At 43.3% G+C, this 16,540-nt stretch overlaps 1 protein-coding gene across 1 annotated transcript in view; it reads left to right on the top strand.

The window, feature by feature from the left end:
• The first annotated feature begins 2,468 nt into the window (after window positions 1–2,468).
• Window positions 2,469–16,540, top strand: part of LOC306776256 (transcription initiation factor TFIID subunit 4-like) — a 28,611-nt gene continuing 14,539 nt past the window's right edge. Inside the window, exons 1-8 of the mRNA XM_079266885.1 lie at window positions 2,469–2,569; window positions 3,243–3,749; window positions 4,019–4,140; window positions 4,221–4,328; window positions 7,021–7,149; window positions 12,760–12,882; window positions 15,491–15,580; window positions 16,194–16,325. Of these exons, the coding sequence (XP_079123011.1) occupies window positions 2,500–2,569; window positions 3,243–3,749; window positions 4,019–4,140; window positions 4,221–4,328; window positions 7,021–7,149; window positions 12,760–12,882; window positions 15,491–15,580; window positions 16,194–16,325 (1,281 nt within the window). The 5' untranslated portion in view covers window positions 2,469–2,499. The remainder of the gene's footprint in view (window positions 2,570–3,242; window positions 3,750–4,018; window positions 4,141–4,220; window positions 4,329–7,020; window positions 7,150–12,759; window positions 12,883–15,490; window positions 15,581–16,193; window positions 16,326–16,540) is intronic.

Below are 16,540 nucleotides of genomic sequence, written 5' to 3'. Positions count from 1 at the left end.
AGCAGGCTGGAAAAGCCTCTGGAGTACTGGGAGAGGCAAAAATTCCTGTATGCAAATGTATATAGACTTGCTCTTGCGTTTTTGTGCACGCCAGCATCTTCTGTACCCTGTGAAAGGGTGTTTTCAAAGGCCGGAGAGGTTGTGTCAAAAAAAAGGAATCGTTTAAAACCAAACACTGTTGAGAAACTGTTATTTCTGAATAAAAATGAATAAAATGTCCCGTGTCCTGTACATCACTGTCCAAGTTCCACAAGCATATTCAGTCCCCTCTTCCTCGTTCCACAAGCACTTTCACTGTCCTCTGCCTGCTTAAGCCCATGCCATTTTCCTAAAGTGACATAATAACATCATTACACAACCTGCCATATCATATGATACTACCATTTTGGGAAAATGTACACACACAGAATACATTAAAAAAATATTTTATTATGCACATGTCATAATTTATGTACAGAAATGATTTGGTCATACATTTTTGTAATTCAGTCATTCCCAACAGCCATAACAGACACAAAAATTCAATGCATCACATTATGTGGTTCAGATACAGCTGCCTGTGATTATACACTTGGCCAGTAGGTGGTATCGTGTGCACATGAAGCTTCGAGTAATGAACCCTTTCTCGAACCAATTGGCTGAAGTGTTGCGATGCCTCATAGTTCCTACCTTTTCAAATGCTCACGTGCTTCACGTGCTGGACGTGAAACGGTGCCTTTGGAGAGGCGGTGCATTTGCGTTATCTGCTGTCTGGAAACTGCACTACTTTATATAATTTAACAACTACAGATGGTGTCACATCAAATATGTTGGAAAAATGTGCCGTAGCCAGTGGTGTATAAAGTACTCAAAAGCCATACTTGAGTAAAAGTAAAGATACCTTACTGGAAAACTACTCCAGTAAAAGTAAAAAGTCACCTATTAGAATACTACTTGAGTAAAAGTCTTAAAGTATCTGATATTTATTGTACTTAAGTACAAAAGTACTTAAGTGTCAAAAGTAATTTTCTGATATTAAATGTTCATCACAACCTGAACATTAAATGATCATCATAACCTGTTCATTGAAAGTAAAAGTACAAGTAAATGCTGTTCATAAAAAAGCAAAGGGTCAGAATTGTGAGAATGATGAAGTGTATTATTTTAAGTGCTGTGGCACCATGACCAAGGACATGGAGCTGTGTTGAACATAATTGGGTTGGCTGTGATCCATTCAGGAGCAACAATGTTCAACATAATATATTGTACATAAGTATACTTTTGCATCTACGATGAACTTATCATCATAATTCTCCGAAAAGCAATCTGACACTATGAAGGAGTTGTAACAGTGCGTTTATAAGTATGCTCATTAGACTAGAGGATGTAGAGGGCAAATGCATAATATTATGTTCAGCAAAACATATCCACTTGATGGTCAGTGTTTAGAGAAAGGACGCCTGCCTTGTAAACTCCTATGGGCCTGATTTGAACACAATAGACAAAGGTTTTGCTCAAGCTGAATCTGCAATTGGGCGACTGCTACCATCATAACTCCATCTGATCATCCACAACATGACTCAAATATCAAAACATGATCAATACTAAAGCAGCACCGAAAGAAACAACCCAGTCATTACTTGAAACTGAAACATGTCCTGTTCATCTTCAAAAGAGGTTGGTTTTCAAAAATACGAGAATTCAGTCTCGCTCTTCTTGGGCTGAAGACTAGTCCTGCGATGCTAAATAGTCTTTCACAGGCCGCTGAGGCAGGTAGAGGTGTGTTCAGCGTCACAGATAGCTTGCGCACTGCTGCGAAGGATTTCCCTAATGCTAACGCTAATGCTAACGCTAACGCTGCGCTCTCTCGGCTCCCGTCAATCCTATGGTGTGGTGGCTAGCTATAGCTAACGTTAGCCAACTAGTGCTGCACAACTGTCAACACTTCCTCAGCTCACTAACGCGCTAGCGATCCACGGGTGTTGGTCTTCGTCACCACCGTAGTTTGTTGCGGGAGTAGCAGGTGCTTCCATTTCTGCTTCCATTATGAAATCAGTCATCGTAGAGTGGAATTCTACTCATGTAGTCGCCCGCTAGCTTATAGCATGTAGCATCCTGGGAATAAAAACACCGCAGCTTTGAGAGCACTTGTTTGCAATTGTGCATTAACGTGATTAACCAATGATTTAACTTGCTGCTAGGACCACTGATTCACCAAACCTGCTTGCAGTCTGTGTTCCACCACAGTCCCCGACGCTGCTCTCATGATTCATTTTGTTTCTAAAGATAGATTTGATTTTGTAGCGAGTAACGAAGGTTTCAGGGGAAATGTATCGGAGTAAAAGTACCGGTTTTCTTTGCAAAATGTAGTGAAGTAAAAGTAAAAGTCAACAGAAATATAAGTAGTAAAGTAAAGTACAGATACCCAAAAAAAGTACTTAAGTACAGTAACGAAGTATTTCTACTTCGTTACTATACACCACTGGCCGTAGCTAATCAAGGTGCGCCCATCTTTCCCGAATGTCCTCAAATGCAGCACTGGTCCAGGATGAGTTCAGGCACCATGCTGCCATTATAACACCCAAAACAGGTGAGCTCGTGACTTTGCTTTTCTCAGAAAACTCGGTGAATATGATTGATGATGGGGTGTATAACGTTATCCATTTTCAGGAACGTTTGTTCCTTTGGATGAAATGACGTAACGTTAAGCTCTAGCCACGATCTGGCAGCGAAGCGACGTTACGTTAATGTTCCGTTAAACTGAGCACTTGACCTCGTCCGCAGCTGAAACGTGTAACGGTAGCTGTTAAAGGTCTGCAAACGTAACTTGAATGAACCAAACAAACAGAAGTCAAATGCTATAACGTTACATACTGACGTTAACGTTATCGGTTCACCTTTTTAACTTGGCCAGCATTAGCTGTAGCGGATGTGTTTAACCTGTAGCGCTATCTTCACATGAGCTAGTTTGTGTCTTTCAACAACATTTAACGTTACGTGAAGGTGGCGGTGCGTTTGAAAGTTTAAATAGATTATTGTCAGTATTTAGTGCTGAACTGACGGTCAGCACCTAACGTTAGAACAAGGCATGTTTGTGTTTACTGTAATACCTTATAAATGCAGTATGTGGTCACTGGGGTAGCGTCACAGCTTGGGTCAAAACAGCATCAGTTGACGTCATAGCACAAAACAAATAAACTCTTGCTTTTGTTTTTCATATTTTTGTATAATGTATGAAATCACATTGTTCTTTCTCCATTCAGAAATAATGATGGCCACAAATAACGTGGTTATTGAAGCCCAGAAGCTGGAGTCCTGTGGGGCAGCAGGGAATGGAGACGGCTCTATTCAAGTCAAGATATTACAGGTCCCAGCCAGATGTGGACCAATGCCTGCTGTGCAACCTCCACCCACTGCTGCAGGTGTCTCCCAGGCTGTTTCTGTCTCTGCCCCACCTAAAGTCATCCCAGTTGGCCATGTCTACCAACCTCCCTCCTCTACAGTTACAGTCTCCGGGCGTCACACGTGCTGTCCCTCTGTCATGGTGGCAGCAAAGGTGGCCACCCCAGGAGGAGTGGGCGCTAACGGCTACCCACACGTAGCTAAACCAGCCTTGAGCCAGGTGGCCTCCATGAACCACACCACAACCCCAGGAAGGACAGTGGTGATAACCGTACCAAGGGCAGCAGGTCCACAGACGGTCACCGTGGCCCCTCGGCTTCCACAGACTGCCTCCCCACAGCTCCCAGCCAATATCCAGATACCACCAGGTGAGCTGCAAAACGCCACAGTCCTGCTCTAGATTCTAGTCCTGATTGGTGGTGATCTCATTTGTGTTTACAGCTTTGGCCACTGTTACATCTTGTATTCTGTTTTTCATATTCAGTAGATTGTGTGTTGAGTCTGTAACTCGTGTTTTAATGTCTGCCACCAGCTGTGTCTGTACTGTATTTGGTCCACGATGTATACTTTACCCAGCATGCTCTCTTTTCGAGACAAATCATCAATAGTTAGTAATTTTGGTCTCTAATTCTGGCAGGTATGATGTTGATCCGCAGTGACAGTGGTCAGCTGATGCTCGTATCCCAGCAGGCTTTGGCACAGGCTCAGCAGGCACCAAGAGGTGTCAGTGGTCAAGCACCTAGAATACTGGTCCCACAGGTATGTGTGTCCTACTGCTTTGAATTCATGTGACAGCCTCACTCCTTTGATCCTAACTAGCTGGCATGTCTGGGATTCAGGTATCTGCAGCAGCTGGAAATAAAAGTCATGAGAAGGTGACTGTGATCAGGATGGCAGCCCCTCCCAGTTTCCACCCAGCACCAGTCCAGAAGACAGCTGTGGTCAAGGTACACCAGCTGGTTTACTCTCATTCAGTCACTGACAGCAGCTCATGTGTGTGGGCATGATGAGCATTTTTACTGCAAATCAACCTCACCATTAATAATAATAATGATGATTATAATATTTCACCTGTCATTAATGCCGATATTTCACCTGCCATTAATGGCGATAATACTTTACCTGACATTAATGGCGATAATACTTTACCTGCCATTAATGGCGATAATTGTCATTCATAATAAAAAATATTTTACCTCTTCGTATTAATAATAATTCTTCACCTGCCCTTAACAATGATCATTCTTCACCTGTCATAAATTGTGAAACATTATGACAAGATACCGACAATGAAAAATGAAGACTGTTGTAACTGCTTAGTTTGTATTATGCTCTTCTGTTGACGATTGTAACGAGTTCCTTACCTGTTTTATTGATAAGGTAATAGCTATTAGGTCTGGCATTCAGTCTGGGATTTGTTCATCTACCTGTAGCTCCTCTCAATCGCCTGCTGTTCTGGACTGTTTCCAGCCTATCAGCCTTCAAGACCTGATGGACTTAATCATGAAAATAAAGCCATCATCTTGCCCCCTGGATGTTATACCATCCTCTCTATCTCAGAAAGTTCTGCCAATTATTGGCCCTGCTGTAACATCTGTTGTCAATTCCTCATTGTCTACAGCAGGGATTCCCAAAGTGGGGTGCGTGCACCCCTGGGGGTGCGCGAGCTGCCTCTAGGGGGTGCGCGAGAGGAAAAATGTAATGGCGGTGCAGTCCTGTCTCCTAAAAAGTGCGTGAAGCCGGTCGGGATGTAGAAGGGGGTGCGTGGCCTAAAAAGTTTGGGAACCGCTGGTCTACAGGAATTGTCCCTTCCTATTTTAAACATGCCACTATCCAGCCCATATTAAAGAAACCAAACTTAGATCCAGCTTTGCCCATAAACTACAGGCCCATATCAAAACTGCCTTTCCTTTCAAAAATCTTAGAGAAAGTGGTGGCTAACCAACTTACTGCTGCACTGGAGAGGCACATGTATGACGAATTCCAGTCTGGGTTTCGCAGACAACACTCTCCTGAAACCGCTCTCCTGAGGGTTTCAAATGACATTCTCATGTGTTCTGATGCAGGTGACTGCTCTGTGTTAGTACTTCTCGATCTCACTTCTGCGTTCGACACCGTAGACCATAACATCCTGATTAAGGGGCTACGTGATTGGGTTGGCATCTTGGTTTACATCTTACCTCAATGACAGAAGTTTCAATGTCTCTGTGGGTGATTTTGTGTCTGTTCCCTCTCCACTGTCTTGTGGTGTACCGCAGGGCTCGGTTCTGGGGCCTCTGTTATTTTCCCTTTATCTGTTACCTTTGGGGCCGATTATAAAAAGTTATAATGTGTCCTATCACTTATATGCAGACGATATCCAACTCCATCTGTCATTCAAACCCAGCGAGGCATTCACATTAACTCGGCTCCTGGACTGTGTCAATGCCATCAGAGACTGGACGGCAGAAAACTGCTTTCAACTCAACGACTCTAAGACGGAGGTCCTAGTTATTGCTGCAGAGGAGTTTGTCCCCATGATCAGGCAGAGTATTGGTCCACTCTCCTCTGCTGCCCATTGCAACCTAAACAATCTTGGGATTTTCTTTGATCGCTCCATGTCGTTTGACCAACATATTAAGCAGCTGTCCAGATCATGTTTATTTCATCTAAGAAATATCAGTAAACTGAGATCTGTAGTATCAACAGCTGACTTAGAGATGATCATACACACATTTATCTCTTCACGCATCGACTACTGTAACTCACTTTTCACATCACTCAGTGTATCTGCTCTCAACCGTTTACAGGTCATCCAAAATGCTTCTGCCAGATTACTCACCAGGACAAATCGACAGTCTCGCATCACCCCCGTACTGGCATCTTCACTGGCTCCCTGTAGCATTTAGGATCCACTTTAAAATTTTCACCCTCACTTACAGAGCACTACTCTCAGGTCAAACATGTTACATTTTCTGTCTGTCCCACGCACTCTCCTTAAGAGCCGTGGTGACCGAGCTTTTGAGGCAGTAGCACCAAGGTTGTGGAATGCTCTGCCTCCACCTCTACGTTTTGCTGATTCTGTGAACTCATTCCAGAATCAGCTCAAGGCACACCTGTTCAGACTGGCGTTTGGGTAACAACTCATGTCCTAGGCCTGCTTTAAGCCATGTTTTCATTTTGTACTTCCTGTTTTTTGTGCATTCTTAATGTAAATTATTGTCCCTTATATGGTCACATTGTGTTTTTTTATGCTTGTAATTCTTGCTTTCTCACCATACATGACCAGTACCAGAGTTCCCTTGGAACTGGACTGAACCCCTCCTATTGAGGGGATCAGGGTGCAGCAGTTTAACCCGTACCAGAATCAACATTTCACCAGAATGCACAGATGCTTGAGAGTTTGTAAGGGCAGGTTCCCATTTACAGATGAAACTGACTCATCTGAAGTTCAAGTGGGACTCAAGTGAGCCTGTCAGAGTACGCATCCCAGCAGGGCGTATCTCCACCTTGCTGCTCCTACACCACAACAACATACAACTCTAAAAAGTCTTATCTGCTTGATTCACCAGTAGCTGCATACCTGTTACCTTACCGTTATTTAGTTCTATCTGCTGCTGTTTCTAGTTTTGGAGTGATAGATTTGATTGTGTTGTTCAGGTGATTGGTGCGACTCCCAAACCAGCTGTAGTCCAGACCCTCAGTGCTGTGTCTGAACGGGGCAGCCAGCCTGGCATTCACGCAGTCGTCACAGAACCCAAAAAGGAGACACCAACCGCCGTTAGTCAGGTGAGTGGAACCAGTCCCAGCTCAGACCTGCATCCTTGGTTTCGATTTCATCTCGCTGAGGAACCACATTTCAGTCTGAACTGCATTGTGTTGTCAAACAGTCTTCCTTTGTATTATTACTGGTATTGTTTCCACTACTATGAAAACATTCCTGAAGGTATTATGAGTCTATTGTATGATTTCATGGTTCAGAGTGTGTTATGAGCTAAAATAAAATAAACTCCCTTCATAGTTCATCAATGTTGCAAGGAGGAGATAACGTTGCCATGCTTCCAGTTTGACAGTATGTGTAAGGCAAGGCAAGGCAAGTTTATTTGTATAGCACATTTCAACAACAAGGTAATTCAAAGTGCTTCACATAAAACCATTAAAAGCATCAAAACATAAGGCAAAAGAAAAGGAGATTTAAAAACAATTAAGAACATTCATTAAGACATTAAAAAACAGTACAAGAAATAAAATGCAGTAGTGAAATGCAGGAAAATGATTAATATATGAATTGAATGTGGTTCAATTAAAGGCAGCAGCAAACAGAAAAGTCTTCAATCTTGATTTAAATGAGCTGAGGGTCTCAGCAGACCTGCAGCTTTCTGGGACTTTGTTCCAGATATGTGGAGCAGAAAAACTGAACGCTGCTTCTCCATGTTTAGTTCTGACTCTGGGAACAGAAAGTAGACCGGTCCCAGACGACCTGAGGGGTCGGGATGGTTCATAAGGTAGCAGCAGATCAGAAATGTATTTTGGCCCTAAACCATTCAGTGCTTTGTAAACCAACAGCAGGATTTTAAAGTCAATTCTTTGTTGGACAGGAAGCCAGTGCAAAGACCTCAGAACTGGAGTGATGTGATCCACCCTCCTGGTCTTAGTGAGGACTCGAGCTGCAGCGTTCTGAATCAGCTGCAGCTTTCTGACGGACTTTTTACAGAGACCTGTAAACACACCGTTACAGTAGTCCAGTCTGCTGAAGATAAATGCGTGGACAAGTTTTTCCAAATCCTGTTGAGACATAAGTCCTCTAATCCTTGATATATTCTTCAGGTGATAGTAGGCTGATTTTGTAATTGTCTTGATATGGCTGTTCAGGTTGAGGTCTGAATCCATAACTACACCTAGATTTCTGGCTTGGTTTGTGGGTTTTAACATCAGTGACTGAAGCTGAGCGGTGATTTTCAATTGTTCGTCCTTGGTACCGAAAACAATTACTTCTGTTTTATCTTTGTTTAATTGAAGAAAATTCTGGCACATCCAGTTGTTGATTTGTTCAATGCAGTTACCCATCCCTTGTATGGGATTATAGTCCCCTGGTGACATAGTTATGTAGATTTGTGTATCGTCTGCATAATTATGATAACACACTTTGTTGTTTTCCATGAGCTAGTGGAAGCATGTAGATGTTGAACAGAAGAGGCCCCAGTATTGAACCTTGGGGAACACCACATGTCATTTTAGTCAGCTCCGATGTGTAATGAGCCACAGACACAAAGTATTCTCGGCCCTTCAAGTAGGATTCAAACCAGTTAAGTGCTGTGCCAGAGAGTCCCACCCAGATTTTTAGTCTTTCTAGGAGTATGGCATGGTCGACCGTGTCGAATGCAGCACTGAGATCTAGTAAGACTAAGACTGAACTTCTGCCATTGTCTATGTTTAAGTGGATGTCGTTGAAAACCTTAACAAGAGCAGTTTCAGTGCTGTGGTGCTGTCGAAAGCCTGACTGGAAAACATCAACGCAGTTATTTACGGTCAAGAAGTCGGTCAGCTGTTGGAAAACCGCTTTTTCAATTATTTTTACTCAAAAATGGGAGGTTTGATATTGGCCGATAATTTTTCATCGTTGCGGCGTCTAAACTAACCTTCTTTAGGAGCGGTTTAATAACTGCAGTTTTTAGGGCTTGTGGGAAGACACCTGAGAGAAGGGATGTGTTTACAATATGTAAGAGATCAGTGGTCATGCAGTTTGAAATATTTTTGAAAAAGTGTGTTGGTAGAATATCCAAGCAGCAGGAGGATGACTTCAGATGTTGTATAATGTCTTCTAGGCTTCTATGGTCGATTGAATGAAATTGTGTCATGATATTTGAATGGATGTTATTCAGAGATCGGGACAACACATATCCTGTGGTTGATGTGGAGGCACTGACTGATTGTCTAATTTTCTGAATTTTGTCAGTAAAAAAGGAGGCAAATTGATTGCATGCCCAGGTGGATTGGAGTTCAGCAGCTACCGACACTGGAGGGTTTGTTAGCCTGTCGACGGTAGCAAATAAGGCGCGTGTGTTGTTCTTGTTTTTGGTTATGATGTCAGAGAAGAATGACTGCCTTGCATTTCTAAGTTCCAAATTATATTTGCGAAGTCTCTCTTTATAGATGTCACAGTGAACCTGGAGATTAGTTTTTCGCCACCTGCGCTCAGCTTTCCGACACTCTCGTTTCTCTATTTTGACCAGCGTAGCATTTCTCCAAGGAGATCTTTGCTTACCCGAGACAACCTTCACTTTAGTGGGTGCAATGGCATCAATAATATTTTTAACTTTAAAATTTAAGCCATCTACAAGCTCATTGACTGAGAGGCAAGAGAGGGCTGGTGTGGAGGAGAACTTCTGAATAAATAGTTCACTGGTGTTTTCAGAGATGTAACGCTTTGTCACAACCTTGGTTTGGACATTTGTGTGCAAGGAGATTGCACTCTCAAAGAAAACACAGAAATGATCAGAGAGTGCAACATCAGTCACAGCAACCTTGTAAATGTTTACACCTTTGGTGATGATTAGGTCCAGAGTGTACCCCCTGTTGTGGGTGGGTCCTGTCACATGCTGAGTCAGATCATAGTTATCAAGGACACCACATAATTCTATAGACTCTGTCCTGGGGATTATCAACATGGATATTAAAATCACCAACAATAACAACACAGTCAAAATCAATACAGATTACAGACAGCAGTTCAGTAAACTCATCAAAGAAGGTTGCACAGTATTTAGGCGGTCTGTAAATGTTTAGGAATAAAGCTTGAGTGGAATTCAGAGCCACATATTCAAAAGAACTAAAATGACCAAAGGACATCTGCTTGCATTGAAGAGAATCATTAAATAAAATAGCAACTCCACCTCCTTTCTTATGCGCTCATGAAACTGAAGTTGTGAGGTGTTGATTCAATAAGAACAGCTGCACTGTTATCTTGATTTAACCAAGTTTCAGTTAAAAACAAAATGTCCAGTTTGTGCCCAACAATAAAATCATTGATTAAAAATGTTTTTCCTGATAGAGACCTGACATTTAATAAAGCTAGGTTTAATGTGGTTAAAGCTTTCTTTGCCCAATTTATTTGGACAGGCTGACGAGGAATGTATGCTAAGTTTGATAAGTTAGCATGTTTACTATTGTTTCTTCGCAGCCTCACCTTTCTTTTTCTATAAACTTGCAGGACAGGAATTGAAGCGGCTAGCTGCATACAGGGCCCCGACCTTTCCTGGAGAGAGTCATTGGTGTCATTAGCCTTGTAGCCTGGACCCAGAAGATATCAATTATTTCCGTTATCATGTAGGGGAGACAGAAGATGGTTGTGGAACCGTCGAGGAGTGTGGCGAGGAGTGTGTTTGGTCCCAGGAATGACCAGCTTTTCCATGTGGTCAGTGAACTCCAGGTGGGGGGAGGATGGGGAGAGTGTGAGAGAGGAAAGGGACCTGGATGGAATTTGGGGGGTGGAAGTAGGTGCTGGGGAGGGAGGTAAAGACTCCTCGTCTAGGAAGGGTGGGGAAAGTGGGAGATCGGAGGCGAAGGCGGTCCCTGATGATGAGGTTGGAGACTCCTCCTTTTGACTGTCGTTAGGCGGGGGCATCCTTCCCGTAAGGTCTCCATGGCGATGCTGTGTGGTTATCTCTTGTTTAGACTCCTCTTGTATCTTGTCCTTGGCAGTAGGGACAGACGGGTGACGCAGGGAGAAAAACAGGTTAGAGGTAAACAGTTTTACCCCTGACTTGTTCAGGCAAACTCCATGCGCTGTAAAAAGATGTCTGCGCTCCCAGAAAAGGTAGAAATTGTTGATAAAATGTACTGAATGGTCAGCACATGCAGTTGACAGCCATCTGTTCAGTGCAAACAGCCTGCTGAATCCTTCATCTCCTCCTCTGACTGGTGGAAGAGGGCCACTGATAAACACCTCAGCCTTGACAGAGCTGACTGTGTTTAACAGATCAATAAAGTCTCGCTTCAGAACTTCAGACTGTTGTTTCACAATATCACAGCTTCCTGTATGCACGATGATGTTTTTCGCTGTGGGATAGTCAGCCACGATGTCCAGGAATTTGTCTCTCATGTCAGAGACCATATCTTTCGGAAAGCAGAGTATTTTGGTGTTCTTGCTGCACAGTTTTCTGACATCTTTTACAGCATAGTCACCAACAATCAGAGTCTCAGGCCCAGTCACTAGCTTTGCCTGCGGCCTTTTACTCTCACATTGACTCTCAGTTCTTACCCTGCTTTGAGGAGATAGCTGCTTATCCAGGTCATCAGATGGAGATTTAGGATCCTGCGACAATGGAGCAAATCTGTTTTGAAGTTGTAGGCTTGGTTGTTGTGGAGGTGTTTTGCAGGTTTTACTTTTCTCAGCTGTCCTTGGCTTTGTCCGTCTGGGTGCAGGGGTTGAGGAGGAGTTCTGCCCGTGTGCTAGTGCAGGCCAGCCAGTCGCATCACAAATCTCAGGGCGCTGGGCTCTGCCTGTTAGTCGTCCTCCCACATATTTTCTCTTCGGCTTTGCACCGAGAGCGTTCCAGGGAGGACTACCATTTGAAGATTCATTATCTGCTCTCTCCTCCTGTTTCTTGGTAGGCCTGGTTATGCTAGTTAGCTGTGTCTTAGCTTGCATTTGTCCAGTGTTTTGAGTCCATGGTAGAGTGGTATCATTCCCACACAGTCCATTTACTTCCGCGTTTACTTCTAGTCGGTAGATTTTTGTTTCCAAGACTGCAATCTTCTGTAGGAGTTTGTAGTAGTCGTCCGTGGAGAAGGGAGGCATCTTGCTGCTACTTAGCTTTAGCTTAGCTGCTAGTTAGCATTAGCTAACAATCCAAATAGCTCGACGACTTTCTGGATTTGTCTTCACTCAAATGTTGAAGAGTGATATATGTGATATATCTGGCAAGATATATGTGATATATCTGGCAAATTTGAAGCAAGAAAATGCAAGCAGAGGCAAGCAGAGGCAAGAGCAAGCAGCAAAGCGACTGCACTCTCTCATCAAGGTCGAAGTGGTCCAAATTATGATCCGACTCCAACCCCCCGAACATACCCAGCATGCCTAGTTGTTGTGGATGTCTCACTGTCAAAGTCCCATGGTTTTCTTGGGTGGAGGTGCACTTGTTTTCATGCTGACCATGCTCTATGTACATTTTGCCACTGAATGTGTACATTGTTTTGAGGATGTACTTATGATTCTGCCTTTTTTACTCCGGAGAAAAGGTTATTTTTGTACATTTTCTGTTTATGTCATCATTATTTGTGTTTTTGTAATTGCACCATGACATCATTTTGCTATGGCGAAACAAGGAGTGTGTCACAAATTGACCCAAGTTGACCTTTATCAATATTGTTTGTTGCCTGACATTTCATCAACAGGCAACCCTGGAAAGTGTGAAGAAGTGCAAGAACTTCCTGGTGACTCTGATCAAGCTGGCCTCCAGCAACTCCAGGTCTGCCAACATGGCTAACAACGTCAGAGGACTGGTCAGAAGTCTGCTGGTACGTCTCTTCTCTTCATCAGTATTCGAATAATGAAATCTTCTTAAGTCTGAATTTGATAAAAGATGTAAATTTAAGGCTTGAAAGCAAAGATGTAGTTGTCGTCACCCATTGGTTTGTTGAATATGGTTGTGAAGCCTCAAGTTTGACCTTTTGGCCGTCATCTTAATATTTTGGCAACCAGAAGTGGCAACCCTACTGCTGAAAAATAGATGTTTAGTCAACATGATGTTCCAACTACGTTTCATGAACTGAACACACTGAAAGGGATAAAGTTCTACGACAAAAACACGGACGACTCCCAGACCGGGCAGCGCCATATTAGTGACCTTTCATCCCAAGGTAGCCCCGCCCTAAAGCATCCCCTGCTTTATGGTCTGTTTGCCCTAAATGGGCGTTAAAGCATTAATTAATTAACGCAGAGACGAAACGGCCAGCCAGCGAGCGGTGAACAGCTGTTTGTGTGGGGCCTGTCCCCACCGTGAGCCACAAAAAAAAAATAAAAAAATAATAATAATCATAAATTATACAAATTGTCAATATTTGTGTTTTTGAACGATGGAATGTACCCAGTAATGTGTGTAAAATATGATATCTGCGCAAAATGTATGCTTTTCCTGTGCGTCCTCTCCCTGTGTGCTCTCTGCTCGTGCTCTCTGTCTGTGTGCACGACACTCTGAGAACGCGCAGCTTGGGGGGCCTGATCGTTTTGCCCCAAAAGAGGCGGGTCTATGAAGCAGTTTAGCCAATTGCTGATTCAAGATATAAATGAGTGACATACAATTTAGCCAATCAGCGCCCTCAAATAGATTCAGCGTGGGGCCAGAACGATCAGGCCCCCCTAGCTGCGCGTTCTCGTCAGGAGAAGTCTCTACAGGCGAGCACTCCTCCTCCAAGACCCGTTTGAGAGGAGAACTTTGAGGAGATTCTGCAGCCAAAGAGCTGATATCAGATCAGCCTGACCTCACAATCAGACAGCAGACTCGCGGGAAAGGGAAGCAGTACATGAAGCTTCTGTACTAGCTGTACACCAGACAGGTTAGCTAGCTGGATGACGTCATGCTAATCATTTATTTAGCTTTTTAAAACAACGGGGACGGATCCAGCACGGACAGTTAGGGAGTGAGGGATGAGGAGGTAAGGAAACATGAGAACACCAGGGTAGGGAGTGAGGGATGAGGAGGTAAGGAAACATGAGAACACCAGGGTAGGGAGTGAGGGATGAGGAGGTAAGGAAACATGAGAACACCAGGGTAGGGAGTGAGGGATGAGGAGGTAAGGAAACATGAGAACACCAGGGTAGGGAGTGAGGGATGAGGAGGTAAGGAAACATGAGAACACCAGGGTAGGGAGTGAGGGATGAGGAGGTAAGGAAACATGAGAACACCAGGACACACATGAGAACTCTGTCAAGCTACATATTATGCAAAGTAAACGTCTTTTCTTCTACATAGCTGTCCTCAGTCTCATCTGCTTAACTTGGTCATGGAGGCATCAACATGTAATAGAGATGTTAAATTAACAGTGAAAACTCATCATAGCTTAATTTAACATCAGTATTCATAATTACACTTCATGTTTACTTCTCCTGATCTTTACCTCCTATAACAAGGTCCATGGGGGCATCTGAATAAATGAACATGTTATATTATATTATATAAGTGTTATTTACTGATTGTTTTTGTGTTGGAATACATGTTAAATATTTAACTGCCAAGTAATAATGCGTGTTTGATACTTTAATTTGTTTGCATTAAATCATACTGGGATGTTTGCTGAAGTTGGTAGGATGGCCCCACCTAGAACATGTTCCACCAGCCGCCACTGAATGTAACGTTGCTGGCTGGCGCAACAGAGCTGTTAGCTCCCAGCGGTTAGCCGACTGTTGTTAGCGAGCTTTACCCAGCATGCAGTTCGGCGGAGAAATTTTATAAATGTACAATTATTAGTGCTACAAATTGTTTATCTGTCACAAACTGTTGTGTCGTGGTGTTTTGCCCTGTTAAAGAGCGTTAGTTGTGGGTTGTTAATTGTTGTTATGACCATGACTAGGACTCCCTCTCAATACATATAAGACAACTAGCTCCGAACGTAGCGCCCCCAGCGGCGAACAATATATTTTGCTGCCTGTTGAAGAGCAACAGAAGTTGTTTCGGCTGTGCACCGGTATGACGGTATATGAAAAATTCATATCATACAGGAAATTTATACCGGTTCAACCGGTATACTGCTCAGCCCTATCATGCTGTATTGAAGAATACTTGAAACTAGAGATTGAGACCATAAAGTCATGTTTACAATGTTTACTGAGGGAATAAATCAAGAGAGAAGTAGAGTCATTTTCTCATAGACTTCTATACAACCAGAGGAGTCGCCCCCCGGTGGCCGTCAGAGAGAACTACTTACTTCCTGAAAAGCTAGTATGTATATCTTGATAGTTAAGACTGTTTTGTCTAATCCCTGTTCTCCTCATACTGGCCAGCTGTACTTGCATAATGGTTATCGTGTATTCATTTACCAGCGTATTCTCTTTTGTTTACAACATAATGTTTCAGGTAACATTAAATGTATGAAAAGTTAAGCATTTGTCCTTTTTCCTATCCTGCAGGAAGGGAAGCTAGAAGCGGAGGAGTTTACAGAACGGCTTTATCGTGAGTTGAAGTCCACTCCACAGCCCTGCTTGGTGCCTTTCCTCAAGGTGACCAGAGATTCAACATGTTATCGTTCTCTCCTCGGGTGTCTGCAGGTCTAACACGATTCAAACTCCAGACAGACTTTTAACTAAGGATGATGCAGATATAGTTTGATGGTCAGTATTGGCTAAAATAAAGTAGATTAACATCCGATCCTTTTAAGTGAACTGGACTGTGTTTAGTCCACCTCAGCCCACTTGTGTTGCAGTGCTCGGCTCAGCCTCCGTGGTTTTGTACCTAAAACTGGAAACAATATTAGAGTGGAAAGAACAAAGATTGTAAGATAGTTTCAACAACTCCAGCAGAGTGATACGTGACCTCTGTCGCTTCATATCATACTGATCATTTAAGCTTTGAATCAAGTCGTTTGGGCAAAACAAGTTGAGCTGAATTTAGAAGGCTGCACTTGTTATATGTCAGATATTCAATCATTGTTGGGTCAGGTCAGTGAATGTAGGCAGCGGACTCTGTATCTGCAGGTACTATATAATAAAGGACTCTTAATATTGATCTGATCTTTTGTCAATGCACCAATGTGTATATTAATCACATCGTGAATCTACTTGCTTATTTATAGTTGGACTGTGCTTAGCTTTCTTTTTTTCTCTTTGCCACCAGAAAAGCCTTCCTGCAGTGCGTCGCCTCACTGCAGACCCCCAGTTATTCATCCAACAGGCTTCAACTTCTACCGGCAACCTCATGAAGCAGTGCAGCACTGTCACAGGACAGAACGTCAGCACCAGCCAGCAGGTAAAGGAACGTCAAGGACATGGAACAGAAGTCTGCATGTGGAGTCCTGAGACCTGAGACAGGGAGGGTAACGGTGGGGCAGCTGCATGAAAGGACAGATTGCAGTATATCTGTGGACAGGAGTGTATCATGTCACCCACTCACAGACAAACTGCTCCAGAGTGATACTAGAGGTCAAAAACTCCACTGGGAACCTTTTAGGTGCATGCAAACAC

The sequence above is a fragment of the Melanostigma gelatinosum genome (genome assembly GCF_949748355.1).
Source record: "Melanostigma gelatinosum genome assembly, chromosome: 4".
Taxonomy (NCBI): Eukaryota; Metazoa; Chordata; class Actinopteri; order Perciformes; family Zoarcidae; genus Melanostigma; species Melanostigma gelatinosum.
Note: the sequence above shows the minus strand (reverse complement) of the source record. Positions and strands in the feature narration are given on the sequence as shown.